We start from the raw sequence: 18,138 nt of genomic DNA on the forward strand, positions 1-18,138 counted from the left end.
TATCCATAATTGCAGTAAAGCTTACAAAGCAATCCATTCCCCATGTATTCCTGGTGATCTTCAATAACTGGATATTCTTAAGTATGCATTTAAAGAAAGGAAAATCTAACAAGAGCTGGCAGGAACTAACATCTGCAGTGATTTTCCAAAGGGAGTGGTGGTGGTGGGGGGGGTCTTTATTAACCTGCTCTGACTGCAGGAATAGCGACAGCTTTGAAACCTGGATTGAAAACTTGCCTGCTTATGCTTTTATTATATCTGAATTTCAGGTGTTTCTGTATTTCCCTACAGGTTGGAAGTGCTGGGGCTAAAGTCAGGGCAGTTAAGTACCTCCTTGGTAGGCAGAAGAAAGCTGCAGCACCCCGGGGAGAGCAGTGGTGTGTAACCAAGTGGCACCGCTCTGAGCTGCAGGCGAGGACTGAGGGAAGGGAGAGGAAGAAGCCGAATCCTGTGCTCAGCACCCTCCCTGCTATGCTGTGGCCTGTTGCATCCCCGGGGAAGCAGAGTGGGACTTGCTCTGCTCTGGGCATAAGGTCAGGGTTGTCCTTCGTCCTCAGGTGGAGCAAAGGAGGTAAAGGCTGCTTACGTGGGCCCTGACGGTCGTTCCCCCACACGTGCTTGGTCATTCACAAGCAGCCACCTTTCTCCAGCAGTCTCCATCGGTGAAAGGCAAGAGAGACTTTGATCCTCTCTTTGCAGAATTGATAGAAAATTGTCAGCGCCCTAAGAGGTTATGCTTCATGTGACCTGTGTAGACCCTTTCTATACTGACTAGCCCTGAACTTGCAGTACCTTACTAAAAATAGTTCAAAGCGCAACCATGAGTTCCCTCAACTGTGAGCCTACCAGATCTGCATTATTTGACTCACCATTCCTTTGCAAGTATTCATCCTTCCCCTCATAAAACTTAAAATCAGCTCATTCTCTGATCCAAGAGTTGACATCATTATGATGTTACATCCTATGTAATGGTGTGAGAGCTGGAAAAGCATTCACAGCAAAACCACGCACTGAATTGAATTTGCAGTGCCTCAGCCCTTGCTTGGGACCTAACCGCCCTCCGACCCTCCGCATTTACTTGTGCTTTTAAAACCTGTGCACTCCCTTGGAAATACCTCAGCATGTTGCTGAGGGTCTCCTCGAGGGTCTTTTTAATGTTCCCATTTTCTTTCCATGACCCCATTTCTTTTACAGTGCTTGTGAGAGTAAAAGTGATTGTCCTACCAAATTAAGCGGGTGTTCTTGCCAGGAGCAGTGGCTGGGATCTTGTTGACAGGTTTGGAAAAGATTATTCTTTCAATACATTTTGAATGAATTTTTTGATGACATCTGCCATATACTGTCTCCAAACTCAGACTGTATTTAACTGCTTAATATTGTAAAGGGACAAGGACAAATTAGCACCTTTCATTTTCATATCAAAATTAACACATCCTAATAGGCGTTTCAAGAATTAAAGGTGTCTTATTTAGAAATAAATGTAGGAAACTACTTAGATGTATTAACTTGAAATCTGGGCCTCTTTAAAGTTGATGAGAGTTTCATTATTGATTTCAGAGGTCTTAGGATTTTATCCTTTTTGCTTACATGTGTTTGGAGTTACCTTTTTGCTCATGTGTGTCTTTTATATGATGATTTTTTTCTTTTTGATGGACCACTCTCTTCATGGTTGGCTCTGAACGCCACATCTCATTCCTTCTCTCCAGGGCTTTCTCAGGACCATGAAAGATTTTTTTCCCCTTTGATGCATAGCTTGGCTTCTGGGTTTGTTTGTTCGTCCATCTTCCTCTGGTGCGTCAGGAATTGGCCACAGCTAGAAATGGGCTATTAGACCGTGTGTACGGAGGCTCCTGGTGGTGGTGGGAATCTTCTCAAGTGCCTGGCTGGTGCGTATTTGCCCCTAGGTCAGCTTGGCAGGGATCACTGCGCTTTGCTTTTTGTTGTGCTTTTCTCCAGTGAAGAACACAGCTTTTTTTTTTTTTTTTTTATGACCCTCTGGGCAAATTTCATGCAACAAACTCCTAGATTTTACTGGAATCCAGGAGCCTAAGGCACTGGTGGTATTCAAGGCTTTTGGTCTTCTGTACTAGAAATTTTAAGTTTGTTAGAAGGTACTGGAGGTTCCTGGGTGGCTTATGTTAAAGGGGACGTTGCAGTTAAATTCCTGAGTTTAGCGTCCGGATTGCTGTGATGGCAGGGACTAGATGATCCAGATGGTATTTCTAGCTGTAGATTCCTATCGTGCTATGGTATGTGATGCTGTGTAGAGCCATTTTTGATGGCACATGAAATGAGTATTTTGATCATTCCTGCTCATTGAAGGTGCTGTGAAATTGAGAAGTCATATTCTTTCCCCCAGTTTTGGTCCATGCAGATACGTTGGGTTAACAGAAGAGAGAATCAGGACTCGAATCCAAGTTGGTCTGTGTGTGTATTTCAGTTTTCAGTCTGAGAATATTAAGGGCAGATTCTCATTTATACAGAGCCCGCTTCAATATTCCGGCCGTATAAAGATGTCTTAACAGGAATGTAAATGAAAGCTGCTTTATACTTTTAACAGTGTTTGTAGTCTCACTTGGCTGCGGTACAGGAATGACACATGTCTGTACAAATGGCATTTGCCATCCTGTTGGTGGCTGCTGCTACTCTTCATGCCTGTACCCCTAAGCCAGTAATCTGCTGCGGTCCCGTCTTTCCAATCTCAGGAAAATGTTATGTTTTCTTGAAACATCTAAAGCAGGATTGAAGGTTAAAGTAACTTTACTGCCCTTCCTTCACCGTGCACTGACCCTGTATGCGTCTGCGTGCATTTCTACTAAATGCCAGTTCTGCAGTGCCCAGTACAGCTACGTAAGCAGAGGGGAGTCGTGATCCCATCGCCAGCTTGCTGCTTAGGGCACCTCCTGGCCAAGCTCTTTCAGATCGTGTCCTGAATACCCAGCTCTTCTCGCACATTACATTTTGGTGGCCCTGGTGCTTTTCTCAGGGTTCCTTACTCTGCTTCTGGGACCAAATCCCTAAAATGAACTATGGCAGCATCCCAGCATTACATGGTTATGTCCCTTTTCATTTCTGACCATTAAGGCCTTGCGTATCAGTGCCTCATCTTTCAGATGGGAACTGCTGCCCTGCCTTATCTTACAGGGATGCTGGGAGTATGAAGGACATTCAAAATCTCAGTAGTTTAAATAGCATGGTAATGAGGGACATGAAGTACAAAGCTTGTAGAGAAGCCACATCTGAGCTATACAGACGCATGGAAAAATGTCAATGCCAGCACGTACTTCATATATTTCAAAGAAAATACTGCTTTTCTAATATCTGAAAGCATTTAAACATTTCATTTGGTCCATAGCTGTATTCTGACTGTAAGGTCTTGTGCTGGTTTACCACATGTCCAACTGTGCAGGGCTCAGAAGAGCCATAAAAAAGACTCCAGAAGAATCCAAAATGTTTTTTTGTTTGTTTGGACATTCTGTTTTTGTTTTGTTTTGTTTTAGATAAACGTATACTAAGTGATGACTTCAAAGTGCATCGCTGTGAGACTGCCATAGGAAAAATGTAATGCTATTGCCCCCGTGGAAATCTGGGGCTCTCCAGTAGTTTCAGTCCCCCATTCCTCTCTTTTCAAGGTCATGAGAACTTAGTCCAAAACCTGTTTGTGGTCTGGGACTGACTGTTAGCTTGTCAGAGGCTCAGTTGCTACCAGTTTTAAATGGCAAAAATTCCACATGGAGAGAATAGAAGGAAAAGAAATGTCTCTAACAAGCTAAAAAGGCAATGTTTGGAGCTGCTGAGGAGACTGAAATCTTAAAATAACTTATGTAGGGGAGAAAGCTTAGGGGTCTCAGTGCAGGTGAAATGGCCTGAGACTTGTGAAATGCAAACATTTATCATATGATTCTGTAATTTAGTAAATGGACTCTTAAAAACTAAGAGATGAATAGCTTCTCCACGTGTAATAAAGAATATGATGGCTCTCTGCAGACCTTCACAGAGCAGAACATGCAGTGCAATAGCATTTTTGCAGAAAGCTCCATGTCCTCTGTGCTCTTCTGTCCTTGCTGTATTCTTTAGATTCTTCCCATAGATGGTGTGAGTGTCTTTACTGCAATGCTTCTACCCCGGCCAGCTGTTCGCTACCTTTCTTTTTTCAGACCTCATCTGAAAGTATATGTTTCTGCATTTCTAGATTAAATATTCTTCCTGTGTTGATAGTTGACTCTGGAGGAATTGTCTGAGTGACTGATAAGATAAAGCGACCCGTTTGGGGAACAGCTTGCGTGAAGAGCGTTGTAAAGCTGAATGGGGCTGTTAGAATTTAATCTGTCTGATGCTGTCGCTGACGCTCCGCTGTCACGCGTTGTTGTGCTATCGCGCTGTATTACCATTTTCTGAAGGATAAAATATTCTAAAACCAAACAAAGAAGAAGAAAGGAGGACTCCAGCGACTATCGGTTGCCTCCTGCGCTGCAGAGGGGAGGCACGACTCCTCCGCGACAGCCCTTAGCGAAGGTAGGGGCTTCTCTGGAGCCCTCATTAGTTCGTTGCTTATTGTGGTCTGGCAGTGCCCGGGCCGCTGAGCTCGAAGCCGATGACAGGGGAGATGATAAAGTGTCTGCTGAAGCTGTACATGGCTGCGGGTCACTGCCTCGAAATGTGAGAACAAAATGGGTCCGAGCGCTAATGACTTTCAGGTGTGCACGCCAGGGCCTGTCAGGGCAGTCAAGGAATTAGCGCTTGGCACACGGCACGGGCCTCGCGGCTGCCAAGTTAAACATAAATGGGGCCTCGTGTAAATAAACAAGGGGAAAGTGAGCTTTTACTCGCACTAGATTGTATATCAAGCTTGGACACACACCCCGAGCCCATCGCGTGCACGCGCACGCACTACCCCCTCCTGGGGCAACACGAGACGAAGACCGACCGCTGCAGCCCGGCGAGGCAGCGGTGCCGTGCGCCCGCCGACGCCGTCGCTCCTGCAAAGCCAAGGGGACAAGCCGGGCCGGGCCTGGGGCTGTTAAACGCCTGCTTAAGGCACTGCTCTTTGTTTCCTTTCTCATGCAGGTAGACAAGCGCTTGCCTTTTAGCCTGATACCTTCAGTTTTTACTTTGGAAATATCCTCCGTGGTCTCAGGGTGATTCCCCTCTCTGCCCGCTACCTCTCCTTTTCTCTTCCCAGCCCTCTCAGATAGACACCAAGATGAAATTCCTGCTTGGATTGTGTCTCCTAGGCCAATATATTATGCCACCTTCGTGCTCCCCTCCCTGCCCCATCTGGCTTCCGTCCTACCCCCAATAAAGATTATTAATATAGCCTGTTTCCGAGCGATTTATTAGCAGGGGCCAAACTGGTGCCATTTCCCATTTTAGCAGAGCACTGGAAATAATCCTGAGGAGTGCGCCCAGCTATAAAAATGTACTTACACTGTCATATTTGCAGTTTCAAACATGCACCACTTGATAGTCTCAAAAGTGCTGTTTAATTGGGTTTTATGGGTTCTAATTAATTATACCATGTAAAAAATTACTTGTCCCATTACAGCTCTCTGTGGTTTACTCTGAAGAGCAATGTAATTTGGAGATAAATCCTCCTTCTCTATCCCCCCTGCCCCTTTTCCCAGCAAGTTTCAGAAAGGTTTAATTCTCCTTAAACCTAGAAAGAAGAGAAGAGAAACTGAGAGAAAGCCACATTTTGATCAGGAGGCACAACTTTTCCCACTACCCTTAAGCAGCCTTAAATGTGACTCGAAATGATTCCACGTTCCTTCTGCTGAATCAGGCTGGTGAATTATGAATAATCTCACAGCTTTCCAAAGCTCAGATCTGTGGTGGCTGTGATTTTTGCAAAGACTTGCACATGTTTGCAGCTTTATATTTTATGGATTATTTCCACTGATTACACTGAGGCAGCAGTATATGAAGCTGAGCATGTGTGCAGTTTTTTGCTGGATTAAGGGCTAGGTTGAGATTTGAAAAGAGATCGTTTGTTCAGGTACCTCTGCGCTTCACGATGCAGTATGGAAACGGTGTTAAATATCAGGTTGCCTTCATGGCATTTTGATGTGACTAGAAGCACAGGAAACCTCTCAAGTTTAGTTTCTATCCTGTCTTGCAGAATCAAGGAGCTTGGATTATTCAAACAAATTCTGGGATAGTCTTCTGACTTGTAAATGCTTGCTGGAATGACTTAGTGAAAAATGAACAGCCAGGCAGGTACAATCATGGTTGTTTAAAATATACTCTTATATTACATCCATCACTGTAATAAATTGGGTCTCATGAGGCAAAGCATGAAATACAGTAGAACCAAAGTAGATGAACATTGTATCTTATGGTCTCTGACTTTATCTGGAAATTAGGAAGTCAGTGTTAATTAATGGGAAAAGACGTACTGAAGAAACCTCTTTATTTTGCATGTCTGCCTTATATAGGCAAATTTCTACTTATTTCAGACATGTCCTGTTGCACTTTGAACTATGTAAAACTTTTATGTATAACGGGTACCTCCAAAACTACACTGCCCAGCACTAAAACGAAAACTTAATGAAATATCCCAAGGCACTGGTATTGTTCTTAGCACTAAAAGGTTAGGATTCTTCATGTGCCTGCACGGATGAGTGGTCCCTGGATCAAAAAGTTCGCTAGTCATGCTTCACTAATTTGCTTATTTCATAAAATAAATAACCAGCATGTCAGTTGCTGGAAACTTGGACCATCCTGGATGTCTAGATCAGTGTGTTTCATACTCTGGAACAGAAGTAGTAAGATCTGCCAAAAGAATAAAAGAACCACCACAGTCACACGGATTACTCATCAATCTGAAAAATAATAAGATTAATACTAAGAACTGTGTTTTCATAAAGTAATCCTCTACTGTAGTAAATTTAATTAAAGAAATTTTATTACATGTATCTAGCTAGTTATGTTGACAATCCTGCAAAGTTGTTATAGAATGGGTTAGCAAAACAGAGGGCAAACCTGAATAAACCTGAATATCTCCATGCAGTGTTTGGGTAAGCCCAAACCAACCTGAATACCTTGGTGTTTGTACAGTGTTTATGTTTGCTTTTCCATGGCTTTTACTACCTCAGAAAGCCATTTATGGAGAGGAAGCAACATGAAATCTGCTTTTCTCATGTGATTTTCATCATCCAGATATTTAAATAAGTGAGATCTGCTCTTTTCATGCTCTTCTGTCCCCATAAATTACTCAGTGAGGCATTAAAAGAGCCTACGAAAAGCGTAGTAATAAATACATGGAGCTCAAATACAAATGTTGCAGACTGCTCACGCTGCTGTGGCAGCAGCTCTGCTATTAATTTATTGAATCCAACTGATGAAGGACCTGAATGCCTTTTGAGCGCTACTATATGTGGAGCCCAGTTTTACACCACTGAAAGCAATGCTAAAAATTCCATTGACTTTTATAACATTACAGCATCAGGATTACTTGGGAGCTCACTGAGCTGCTCCGATTATTCAGGAGGGGTCGTGAAAGAAGGAAAACAGAAATGGTGGGAAAGAAGAAATACCAGCTGCTAAAGGATCTTCTATCACCTGCACTGGGTCCTTACCCGTGGTGGACTGTACTTTGTACTTTGAGGAAGGAGTTGCGTAACAGAGCGGGGCTCTGCCAGGTCCTTTCTCCTGACACATCCCCGACCACAAACGCGGCCCCTACATCTGAGGACGAGAAACAGCAGGGACTCGCGTGAGTCACCTCCCGCATGACAGGGGAATTCCTTGCTGGCTGCTGGCAGCTTCAGGTCTGAGTGGTTTTCACTGCCTGAGCAAGATGGAAAGATCTGTTCTCAGCTGAGTATTTCGTTCCGATTTCTCACCTCCCTTCAAAATAGAAGGTCCTGATAGACAGTTTTTTTCGATTAAAAAGAGTTCTCACCCAGTTCTGCCTGATCCTTCGTGAACTAGGTTAACAGCAAGCCACTGGAGTAACCTTCGGAGGCATCTGAGACACGTTGCACTTTGCACTGTGCTCTTCTCCTTAATAACAAAACACAAAAGGGCAAATTATCAGTCAGTGAAACAGTCAGACTATCCAGCTTTCCATCACTCTTATTGCTTGGCTAGCCCGAACCCTAGTTTCACCTTTTAGAAGTATTCTATATCCGGCTGCAGGTGCTGTGTTCCCTGCGCTGCCTTGTGCAGGTCTGTCTGGCTTGGCACAGCTGTGGTCAGGAGTATTGCATGCTGGAGTCACTGGAGCTGTGCGGAAAACTTGGGGTTGATACTTCATGTATGAACCTGTAACAGGTCAGTGTTTCTTTTAGGTTAAAGGGATGAAGATTTGGGTCTTTTCTCACAAGCGTATGAAACGAGGCAAGCATGTGGGTGATGGGAGAACAAGGTTGCGTTCCCAGCTCTGCTCTGCCTAAATGGGAGAGGCAGTAAAACTATCTGGAAGAGGAGGGTACGTTCTGCTGACAATTCCTTTGGTATCAGTGTATTAAAAATAACACTTAGCACATAATAGGATTGTTACTAAAAAATTTCTATTCTACTGCAGTGGTATTTTAGAAATGGCTGGTCATATGTACCTGTACCTATAAATAAGATTGAAACTTTCCAGCCTCCCCCCTCCCCCTTTTAACTCTGTCAAACTCTAAACATTCACACTGAAATTTTCCATGTTGGTATCAGCTCAGGTTGATTTATTCAGAACAATTTAAACACAACACGATAAAATAAATTTTCAAGGGAAATTTGAAAGTTTGAGGCAGGGAGAGTGTTCTTCCAATTCAGAATGAAATGAAATTACGAAGTAACTGAATTTCCTGCATGCTGGAAACTCTGAGTCGTGCCTCCATGTGTTTCTTCAGCAACGAACATTACACAATTACAATGGACCTGATTCAGCAAAGTGCTGAGATCCTGATTCCCTGAAACAGAAAGACATGGACAAAATGCTGAACTGAAACATATAGGCAGAGTTTGAACAACTCTAATTACAACTTGAAATTTTTAATTATTTGGGCTTAGTGTTCTATGCCAGGTACATTTTCTGGATTTTGGGAAAGTTCAGCTGATAAGATTTAGGAATAAGAAGATAAGTATATATGCATACATATATGTGTGTGTGTATGTATATGTAAATGGAGGCAGTATTCTCCTTGAAAAGCTTATTATTTGGAACAGGTGGTTGGAAAATCATGAAATTAAGGTTTCCTGTGTAATGTTTGTTTGGCCTCCTTTTGTATGTGCATTTGGTATAGTCTTTAATTACATGACCAGGTACTATGTTTACTGCAAGACCCTGGTCTTGTTCAGTGCGGAGGGTGGAACTGCTCAGGAGATGAGACAGGGCTGGGTAGTGGGGGAAGCTGGTGCCGTCGAACTCTGTCTGTATTTGCTGTAGAAGCTGGAAGATGTGTAGTAAGAGACAGAGCGCTGAAAAGAGGGTGGGTGGTCTCATGACTGAGGTGTTTGAGTACTGCAAAACTCATATCCAGTGTTAGAGAAGTCACTTGAAACTAAGTTCTTTACAGTTGGTTATTAATTTTATTTTGTTTTCTGCATTCCTGTTTGCAGAATATAGAAAAGTTAGTGGTATTTTTTCTTGACATAAGACGCTGTGCAGTGTTAAACATCTGAGAAATCAGTTCCCAGGCATCTCAGTTTGGGTACCCAACATAAGCAGAATGTTTTGGTCTGAATCTCATTGTGTTTCAGTTTCCCATCTGTTAAACAGGAATAATAATATCCTCTCGTCTTACAGGGTGTTGTTAAAAGAAATTAATGTTGTGAAGCACTCTTATGCCATACTGATAAGAGCTCTAGAAAAACTCATGAGAAAATTAGCAATTGTGTCTTCCAAGCAGGTTTTGAATGCTATGCAGTAAATAAGGCCTCAAGCCACATGCCGAATAATGACGCTATAAGAAAATATTGAATATCTGCTTATTAAGTGAGCGCTGTCCATCCTGAGGTAGAATATGGTGGAAAATAAGACGTGATCCTGTATTTAGAGGGTGAATCATAATGCAGATGAATAAGATTTCATGGGTAGCTTTGGTTCTGATGTTTCCTAATTTTTGATCCCTTGGTTTTGCAAACAGATATAAATGGTACATTTGCGAAAGGATTCCTGTGCCTTAAAAGGAAGAAAATCTGTGTTCCAAAGTGCTTGTTGTTAAACAGACGCACAGGAACATAATAGTTATCTCTGTAGATGAGCTGCTTCTTGGTGCTGGTGGGTTTTGGAAAGGAAGAGACAGTGCAGCTTATATTATTTGGGAAACAGTCATTTCAAGAAAAGGTTAAGCATAGTTAAGCAGCTGTAGCTTGTTGCCTCTCCTTTGATTTTAAGAGATGAGAAAAACTTTCTGTCTGGGAAAGCCAGTAGTGGAAATGACTTTGAAATTAGTACACAGACACTTAGCTGGTTGGGCTCCTGCAAAATGTGCATGGTGTATTACAGTAGGTTCTTGCATTAATGCTTCTTCCTAAGGCTTGTGGAAGAGGAAGGTCTTGGATTTTGTAGCAATCAAGTGTATAGCTTTCACAGAGCTGTACCAACTACTTATTTAAGCTAAAAGAATATTTTGGCATGAGAACAAATGGGTATTAATTGACTATGACTAAATTCAGGCAGGAGATTAAATGAAGTTCTTTAGCCCTTGCAGTAACAGGATTCTTGTGTGCCTTCCGAGTGGGAAGAAACACAGAATTTCTTCGCATGGGGTGTGATCAAAATAAAGAATGGGATTGCAGATCTGAAGATCTGTATGAGAGCACATTGGGTTTAAGGACCTAGGAAATTTGTTTCTAGTCGCATATCTGCCGTTTCCTATTCCTGAAAGCAGCCCCCACAAGGTTAACATTTACCTTCTCCATTTCACCTACGGAGAAACTGCTCCCTAGAGGGATGAAAGGATAAATCCCATCTCCTAAACCTCATAATGAACGCTCACAAACCCTTCTCTGCCCTCTGAAAGATGGAGTGTGTCCATAGGCCCAGGGTTTAGCACCACGTAGTGGTTGGGCACTGCTTGTACCCCTAGTGTTTGTTCTCCTCTTCCTCGTTCTCCATTATTTGCGGAGTAGAACTGTGTTGGCACGACTGAACAAGGATCCTTGGCCGACACAAAGACGAGGAATGGTACAGGCTGCTTCGCAAGTCACTGGGAGCAAAAGATAGCTGCCCTGGCACCTCGTCCTTTGCGAGCCATGTAAAGCGTGTCCGATTGCTCAGCCGTCAGCAGGATGCGGCTTAGGGTGAACCGCTCCTGCTGGCTTGCCACTGTTAAGATCCGGCAGTACCTTGATGTTTGCTCACTGGCAATAATTTGCAGGATTAAATTCTCCAGCCAGTCTAAAATTAGTTCCAGGAGGCATTTTGTGCTTTCATTTCAGAGCCCTCATGAGCCTTTCCTACTTTGCAATCTGCTACAGGCTAATTACCTGCTCTCGAGAAGATTTCAAATATCTGTCTTTTCCGCTAGCCTAAAGACCCAAGTGGGGTTACTGTGTAGGACTTGTACCAGGAGCGTTTGCCAAACACTGTAACTAGCTCAGACAGCTTTGTGAGATGGGCAAATAAACCACTGCAGATAAAATTACCTTCATCCCGCGTCTCCACCCAAGATTCAGAGCAAACTTAATTTGGGGCCTTTAAAAACACTTCTCAGAAACCCATTGAAACAAGTGCTTTTTTTGTGTCGAGCCCTCCACATCTGGCTGACCCGTTCGGGAGGCTACAGAAGCACAGCAGACATTTGCAGTCAGACTGACTTCAGGGCTGTGGTTTAGAAAGTTTGGAAGGATGATTTCATGTCTTCTTCTGACAACACCGGCAGCACATGATGCTGCTGTCTATTCCAGGCAGACGGTGAGCTCTCAGGGCCTAACTGAGGCAGACAGAAGTAGAATAGTTTGGGGAGAAGTGGGGAATCTCACATCAGCAGAGCACAGCCCCCAAAAGACCGTAGGCCCTCAGTCTGCAGAAGTCCCGTGGTGGTAGTATCCCTTGTGGAGGTAGTTTGCCATGCTTGGTATTTCTGGCCACCTTTGTGGACCAGTACCTGTTAGGGCCATGCCACGGTCCTTTCTATTTTCTTCCCGCCCCTTCCCCACTCATTTCACATGATTCACATTCCGAATATATGTATGTGTCATGTATAAAAAGTCTTACTCTCCTGACCACAGCAGAAATCCAGAGGGATTTGTTTCCTTACTTGTGATTTCTCAGGCTGATTTTTCACCTGGCGCCGTGCCAAGAGAAACAGGCTTTCTTTCACATACTTCCCAGGGTCATCCTCATTCTGGGCGTCTTTCAAAGCCTGCTTGCTCATTGCTTCTGATGCACGAGGACAGGCACAGCTTCAGCTACCAGCCTTACTTTTTTAGGTTTTGTCGTTGATGTTGCTGTTAAACCCGTGGCAATGTGAAATGCACTGTATTCTTTTCTGAACCCTTCTGTCCCTCCCGGTACCGTCAGCGAAGGCTTCTCCTCTTTGAACCATCACTGAACAGATTGAAATTGCTTCCTCATTTAGCCTGCATGAAGGACGTCTATCGGATTCAGCAAGACATTCATTGAAGCTGTCCACCAGTATTGTCCGGTGATTTAGGGAAAACAAAAAAAGTCCCGCTGCCCGTTGCTGCTAGCTTCCAGCACTGCATCGCAGCATAGCTGAAGGCATGTTTTTCAAATACAGTTACCTAACATGAAACTCCTGAGCTGTGAATAGCAAGACCCTGACCACGGTGCCTGACTATGGATTTACTCTTAGCCAATAGCAGGACTTAGTTGCCTCAACGTGATTTTCAGTGTTTATACTTGGGTGCAATGTTTGAAAACTGTGTTCTGCGACTGAGATCCAGCTTCCTTTGAAGTCAATGGGAATCCCGGCTTTGACTTCCACAGCAGAAGGGTTGGGCACTTTGTTCTTTTGTCTCGTGCAATTTGTGAGTAATTACTGCGATCCAAGTGACGGGCTGGATTTTCCAGCTTGCTTCCAAGCTGCGCTCCTTCTGGAACCAGGCGCCTCTTCTGCCTCTCCCAAAACAAAATGCTGGAGGAGCATGGATAGAGGAAATCCGCTCAAACTAAGTAAACAGCTCTGAGGGTAGGCCAGCAGGATTCATTCATACTCTTTCAGCCCAGACTGGCTGGTTTGATTCCAGTTGGAGCACTCTCTTCATTACAGCCCCCCTGGGGAATGTTAATCTGTACAGTATAAACATTTATAAACATCTACTAAATCATTACACTTCAGCTGCCCCATAAACACTCATGAATGCTTTCCTTAGGCAGCATTGGTTGGGTAGCGTGTGGCTTTTGGAATGAATTTACGTGTGTTTGGCACTGGTAGAAATACGGGGAGAGGGCAAGGGAGGTTAAAAAACATTGTTTAAGCTCCATGACTTATTTAGGATAAAGACAGAAGCTGTTTGTGAAAGATTAAAATGGAACTAGCTGGTAGATGCTGAGGAAGGCCCAGGCCTGTAGAGGGGCTAAAACAGCCCTTCAACTTTGCACGCTGGATTTTTAGCTATGCCATTGCCATAAACATCATGATACACACACACACAAAAAAAAAAAGATGCGGAGACATGGAGACACGGAGATCTTTTCTCTGCTGTCAATATGAAAAGTGGCCTAGTGGTATTTCTGGATCCAGAGAATCTATTGTTATTCATATATGACCACAACAGTAGTTGTCTCTGAAAATACTACCAGATTCCAGAAAAAAAAAAAAAGAAACATAACTTCGGAGAACTGAGCCAGAATTAACGTAACCTGCAGAGCTCTAATCAGCCAGGAAACATCCAGGGCTTGCTTGTATACGCTTACAGGACACGTGAATGGGGAAGAAAGCAAAGCAAAACTTTTGCCTTGAAAACTTGAACTTCTTAATTATTGGATGTGATCTACCCTTTGCATGAAGGTGCTGAGATGAGTAAGGCTTACCAGTGCTGGGGTCGTAGTCACTCTATACCCAGCTCGAAATATGAATGTGAACGAAGAAATAGTAAGTAAAACAAACAAACAAACAAAAAACCCCTCGTGACTTGGTCTCAGATGGGTAAAGGACCATTCCCTCAAACTAATACTGTTTTTTTGTCGGGAGGGATTTTGAAAAGCTGGGACCTGGTAGAGGTATCATGAATCGCCACAAGGCTCACGCGTGAGTGCGGTAACCTGAGCAGAAGTTAAACATGTTGTTTGTGAAAGAGGTGTGTTTATTGACATTCTGATGAGTAGATAATAACTTGATTTTTAAAAAGTACCTTGGAAAATATTATTTAATTGGGTCTAATTATATAGTATCCTTCCCTTGAGCAAATATGCCTGTGTTTACATAAAATTTCTATTTTACTTGTGCATATCGCAGTTACATAGCTGAGCGTAATGGTTCCGTTCAGGGTAACGACCTTCAGAAGCTGCGAACAGGAGCCTCTTTCTGTCTCCTCTTTCTCTCGTGTTTTAGGCTATTCACGGTACGCAGCCGCTGCCTTCCAGCTATCGCCGCACCTAGCTGTGAAATGAGAGCAGAGAAAACGGCAGATTTTTCCCCAGTGGATCTGGATACACAATACAGGCAAGAAATCCTTCCTGATAAACACAGAGCCACGGCGGCTGCTGCTCCCGCTCCTGCCCGGGCCTCTCGGGGCTGTCGTTGCCAAATTAACAGCTAGAGTGAGAACTTGCAAATGGAAGAGCTCCAAAATCCTTTGTGCAATCGAAAGGCCTCGGGGGCAGCCGGCTGCCGGCTCCCCCCTCCCGCCCGGCCCTGCTCCGCCGCCGCCGCCGGCCCCTCGGCCCCTTCCGACGCTCCTGGGGCCTCGCTGCCTTGTGAGACGAGGGGACGCTCAGTATTGATTTTACTACTCACGTTTACCGAAGCCTCTTAAAACATGACATCAAAACAGACCATCATAGGCTAAAGGTGGCTTGGCTATATCTGCGCTTCCCGGCTTTCAAATCTCCCTATAGCATCAGTAGGAGAGAGTGAATTTTCCACAGCTTTTTTTTTTTAATGGCATTTTTGCATGTAATGAGTTGGGTGATTTTAAATCAGTTCTGTACGGTCAAGAATCCATCTCACAAAAAGCAGTACACATTATTAGCTTCAACTGGTCTTTTAACATCCATCTGAAAGGGTCAATAAATGAGTTGGCCTAGAGGTAAAACAGTTGTTATCGTGTGTGCAGTTATGGTCACAGCTGGAGGGCAGTGTCAGGGACAGGCTGTCTGTCTGCAGTGGGTAGGAGACTTTAGTCTCTAGAGTTTGTGTACTATTAATTTTACAGCATTTTAAATTCATATTATTATTATAAGAAATAAGCAGAGAGGGAGAGAGATCATCTTTTAATAGAAAACGGGTTTTAAAAAATCTGGAGCATATTACCCCACCAACTAATGATGCTATTACAGTGGGACTTTTATCTCAGTACGCTCCAAATAAATTCAGACGGAGGTAGCTTGGGTATGTGTTTCCCAACTTGGTATGAGGAACCTGTGGACAGGCAAAAGAAGAGAGCAGAGCAAAGCAACCAGCATGAAGTTTCAGGTTTTGAATTTTTGTTTTTCATCTTTAAATACCTAGGCTGAAATCTGGTGACTTAATTCAAAAGCAAAAGTAAATTTAGTGGTCTCATACAAGCCCCTAGTGGACATCATTTATCCAGTTGAAAAGATCACCATATATTTTAACGTTATGAGGTCTCTGATTAGAAAGTAAAGCTTGGAATATCCTCGGTTAAGAGGATTGGGAGCCAGAAACTTTTAGAAGTGAAGGCTGATCTACATCCTCCCCACAGCTATCGGGGATGAAATATGGTGCAATACAGCAATTGCATAAATGTGGGGAGCCCAAAGCTACAAAAGTAATAGAATTTGCATATCTGACTTGATGAGCATTGACTGAATCATGCTCAAAGCCGGGAACTAAATTATTTGGGTACTTCAGCTGTGATTTGAAGCATAGGGTAAGGGAACCTTACATGACATCTGCCATGCTGTCACTAGCCAAAGCTCTTTTGTTTTCGTTAATGCACACAGATCCCACTTAGTCAAAAGCCGTCAGCGAGAGAGGCCTGCAAACATCACTTTATGTGATAAGTCTCACGACGTCAAGAGCTCAAGACATCCTGTAAGCACAAGGTTAGTGTTTGACCCTTCCTCCCCAGCAATCGTGACTTTCAGTTGCAGAGTCCCTGGGTATTTGCCGGCAACATCCGGACATTTAAGAAGGCTGGTCTAATCTAAGCTCCATTAGAGGCATTTAATATTGGCTTGACGTGATCTACTGCAGCCTTTGTTCATATTTATTCCTATCTCCGTGGGATCAGATAATGGCGGTGGTGGCGAAGGGGGAGGGAAGAGCAGAGAACTGAGACCGCAGCTTCTGTCAGAGCTTTACCTGGAGGACAACGTAAAGCGCTGTCCTTGCAAGGTTAAGAACCAGCCTGTGGTTAAGCCCGGTGCTCTCCTGCCTCTTTGCTGAGCAGCGGCCGCTTCCAAGCTCCCGGCTCACACGTCTCGGGATTTCTCCCGAGAGCTGGAACCAGTGAGTCATCTGAGCCATCCTTCTGCAGCCTTCTTGTTTTGTTTCTCTCCTTTTCATAGGATCGACTGCTTCTGACAAGAAACCTGGTTTGCAGCAGCTCAGAAAATGATGTTCAGTTATGGGTCTCTCACCTCTCAAAGTGGGCACTGTTATTTTGGGGGAGGACTGAACAATTTCTGCTTAGGAACAGCTTGTGGAACATAGGTATAACAGGTCCCTGCTTAGGTCGGTCTGTGAGAAGGTGTTATATGTAAACCTCTTGCTCTTTCCTTCCAGTCGTGCACCTACCGGGAGGAGGAGGAGTTGTATCGCAGTAGCACCAAGTGCCAGGTCGGAGATCCGACGGGCTCTGTTCACGCGGCGTTTGCGGAGAGCTGTCTCACTGCAGTCACGCCGGCTCGGTGCGGAAACGTGCCCCGCTTTAGAGTGCTCCTGTCCCTGCCCTCCCTTTCTCTTCCTTCCCGGTCCTTTGTGTTTCCCTCTGCCGGCCGTGTCTTTGTGAGCGTACTTTCTTTTCTCTGCGTTTCCTTCCCTCCAGTCGTTCCCATCCCCAGCCCACTGGGCTGAGTCGTCGTTCCTGGCTGTTTCTACGCTCCAGCAAACCTCACTGCGCTGCTCGCAACTCGGCTGTTGCGGGGGCCTGAACTCTGCTTTCCAGGAATACTCCAAGGAATGGATTTACAGGCAGGAATATCTGTGGAGACAGAGTTGTTTTCCTTAAACATAAATATCAGAAAGTATTTGCAGAAAGCACATCTGTAATCCTGGGGGAGCAGCTGTACCCATATAACTGATTCTAATGTTGTTCTCATCTAATTAAGGCACCAGAACATGCGCTCTTTATCCAGAAAAGCCAGCTCCCTTTCAAATGCGAAGCACCACGATCTCGCCCACAAAGTGAATACTGAGCGTCTTTCACAAAAGCTATTTGCCAAATCATTTCAAATAGAAATTGTAGAGATTGTTCACAAATAACTAGAAACTGGAAAAGAAGCAAGGTCAGTTGAAGAGGTCCATATAATTTTGGTCCTTGTGTGAAGATACTTAGGTCGTACACAATCCTTAGGCTGACGCTGTGCATAAAAGCAAATCCTGCAGCCAGCTTTAGAGATAAGCACTGCTTCTGAGTTCCCTGGACAGTGTTTGCCAACGCTAACGTGCAATCCAGCTCAGTGACTTCAGGCGAATGAGAGCAGGTTTGGCTCTGCTGACAGATCAGTGCTTTTCCTTTCCTTGCAGTGGAAGCTTGGGGAGCAGGAAAACTTAATTCTTAGAAGTTTAACACTATTAGAGTGATTTCAGTAAGTTATTGTTCCTCTGTCGTAGCCTTCAGCAAATATTATGCAGTGAAACGCGAACACGAGACCTTGTCTGACTTTACTGCTGCTTTATTATGCCAATACTTTGAGTAGCAGCCAGAAGTGTTGGGATGGTCATGTGAAAGATGCAAGTCTCTCAAAATTAGTTCCCTATAGATTAAATTTGTTCCTATCACGTAACTTGTGATATGCTTGGTCTGAAGTGGGATACTTACTGCATCTTGCCAGGAAGGGAGTGACTGTTTGCACTAACCTCTGGTTGCTGAAAAGGTCCTTTCTCATGG

The 18,138-nt window shown here is 44.0% G+C and overlaps 1 protein-coding gene across 17 annotated transcripts in view; it reads left to right on the forward strand.

The window, feature by feature from the left end:
- The window catches only part of LOC106488315 (uncharacterized), a 242,407-nt gene that overhangs the window by 11,948 nt on the left and 212,321 nt on the right, over window positions 1-18,138 (forward strand). For all 17 annotated transcript variants that reach the window (XM_067308033.1, XM_067308029.1, XM_067308032.1 and 14 more), the window contains exons 3-5: window positions 14,454-14,564; window positions 16,028-16,129; window positions 16,812-16,936. In XM_067308033.1, coding sequence (XP_067164134.1) covers window positions 14,454-14,564; window positions 16,028-16,129; window positions 16,812-16,936 — 338 coding nt within the window. The remainder of the gene's footprint in view (window positions 1-14,453; window positions 14,565-16,027; window positions 16,130-16,811; window positions 16,937-18,138) is intronic.

The sequence above is a fragment of the Apteryx mantelli genome, chromosome 18 (assembly GCF_036417845.1).
Source record: "Apteryx mantelli isolate bAptMan1 chromosome 18, bAptMan1.hap1, whole genome shotgun sequence".
Taxonomy (NCBI): Eukaryota; Metazoa; Chordata; class Aves; order Apterygiformes; family Apterygidae; genus Apteryx; species Apteryx mantelli.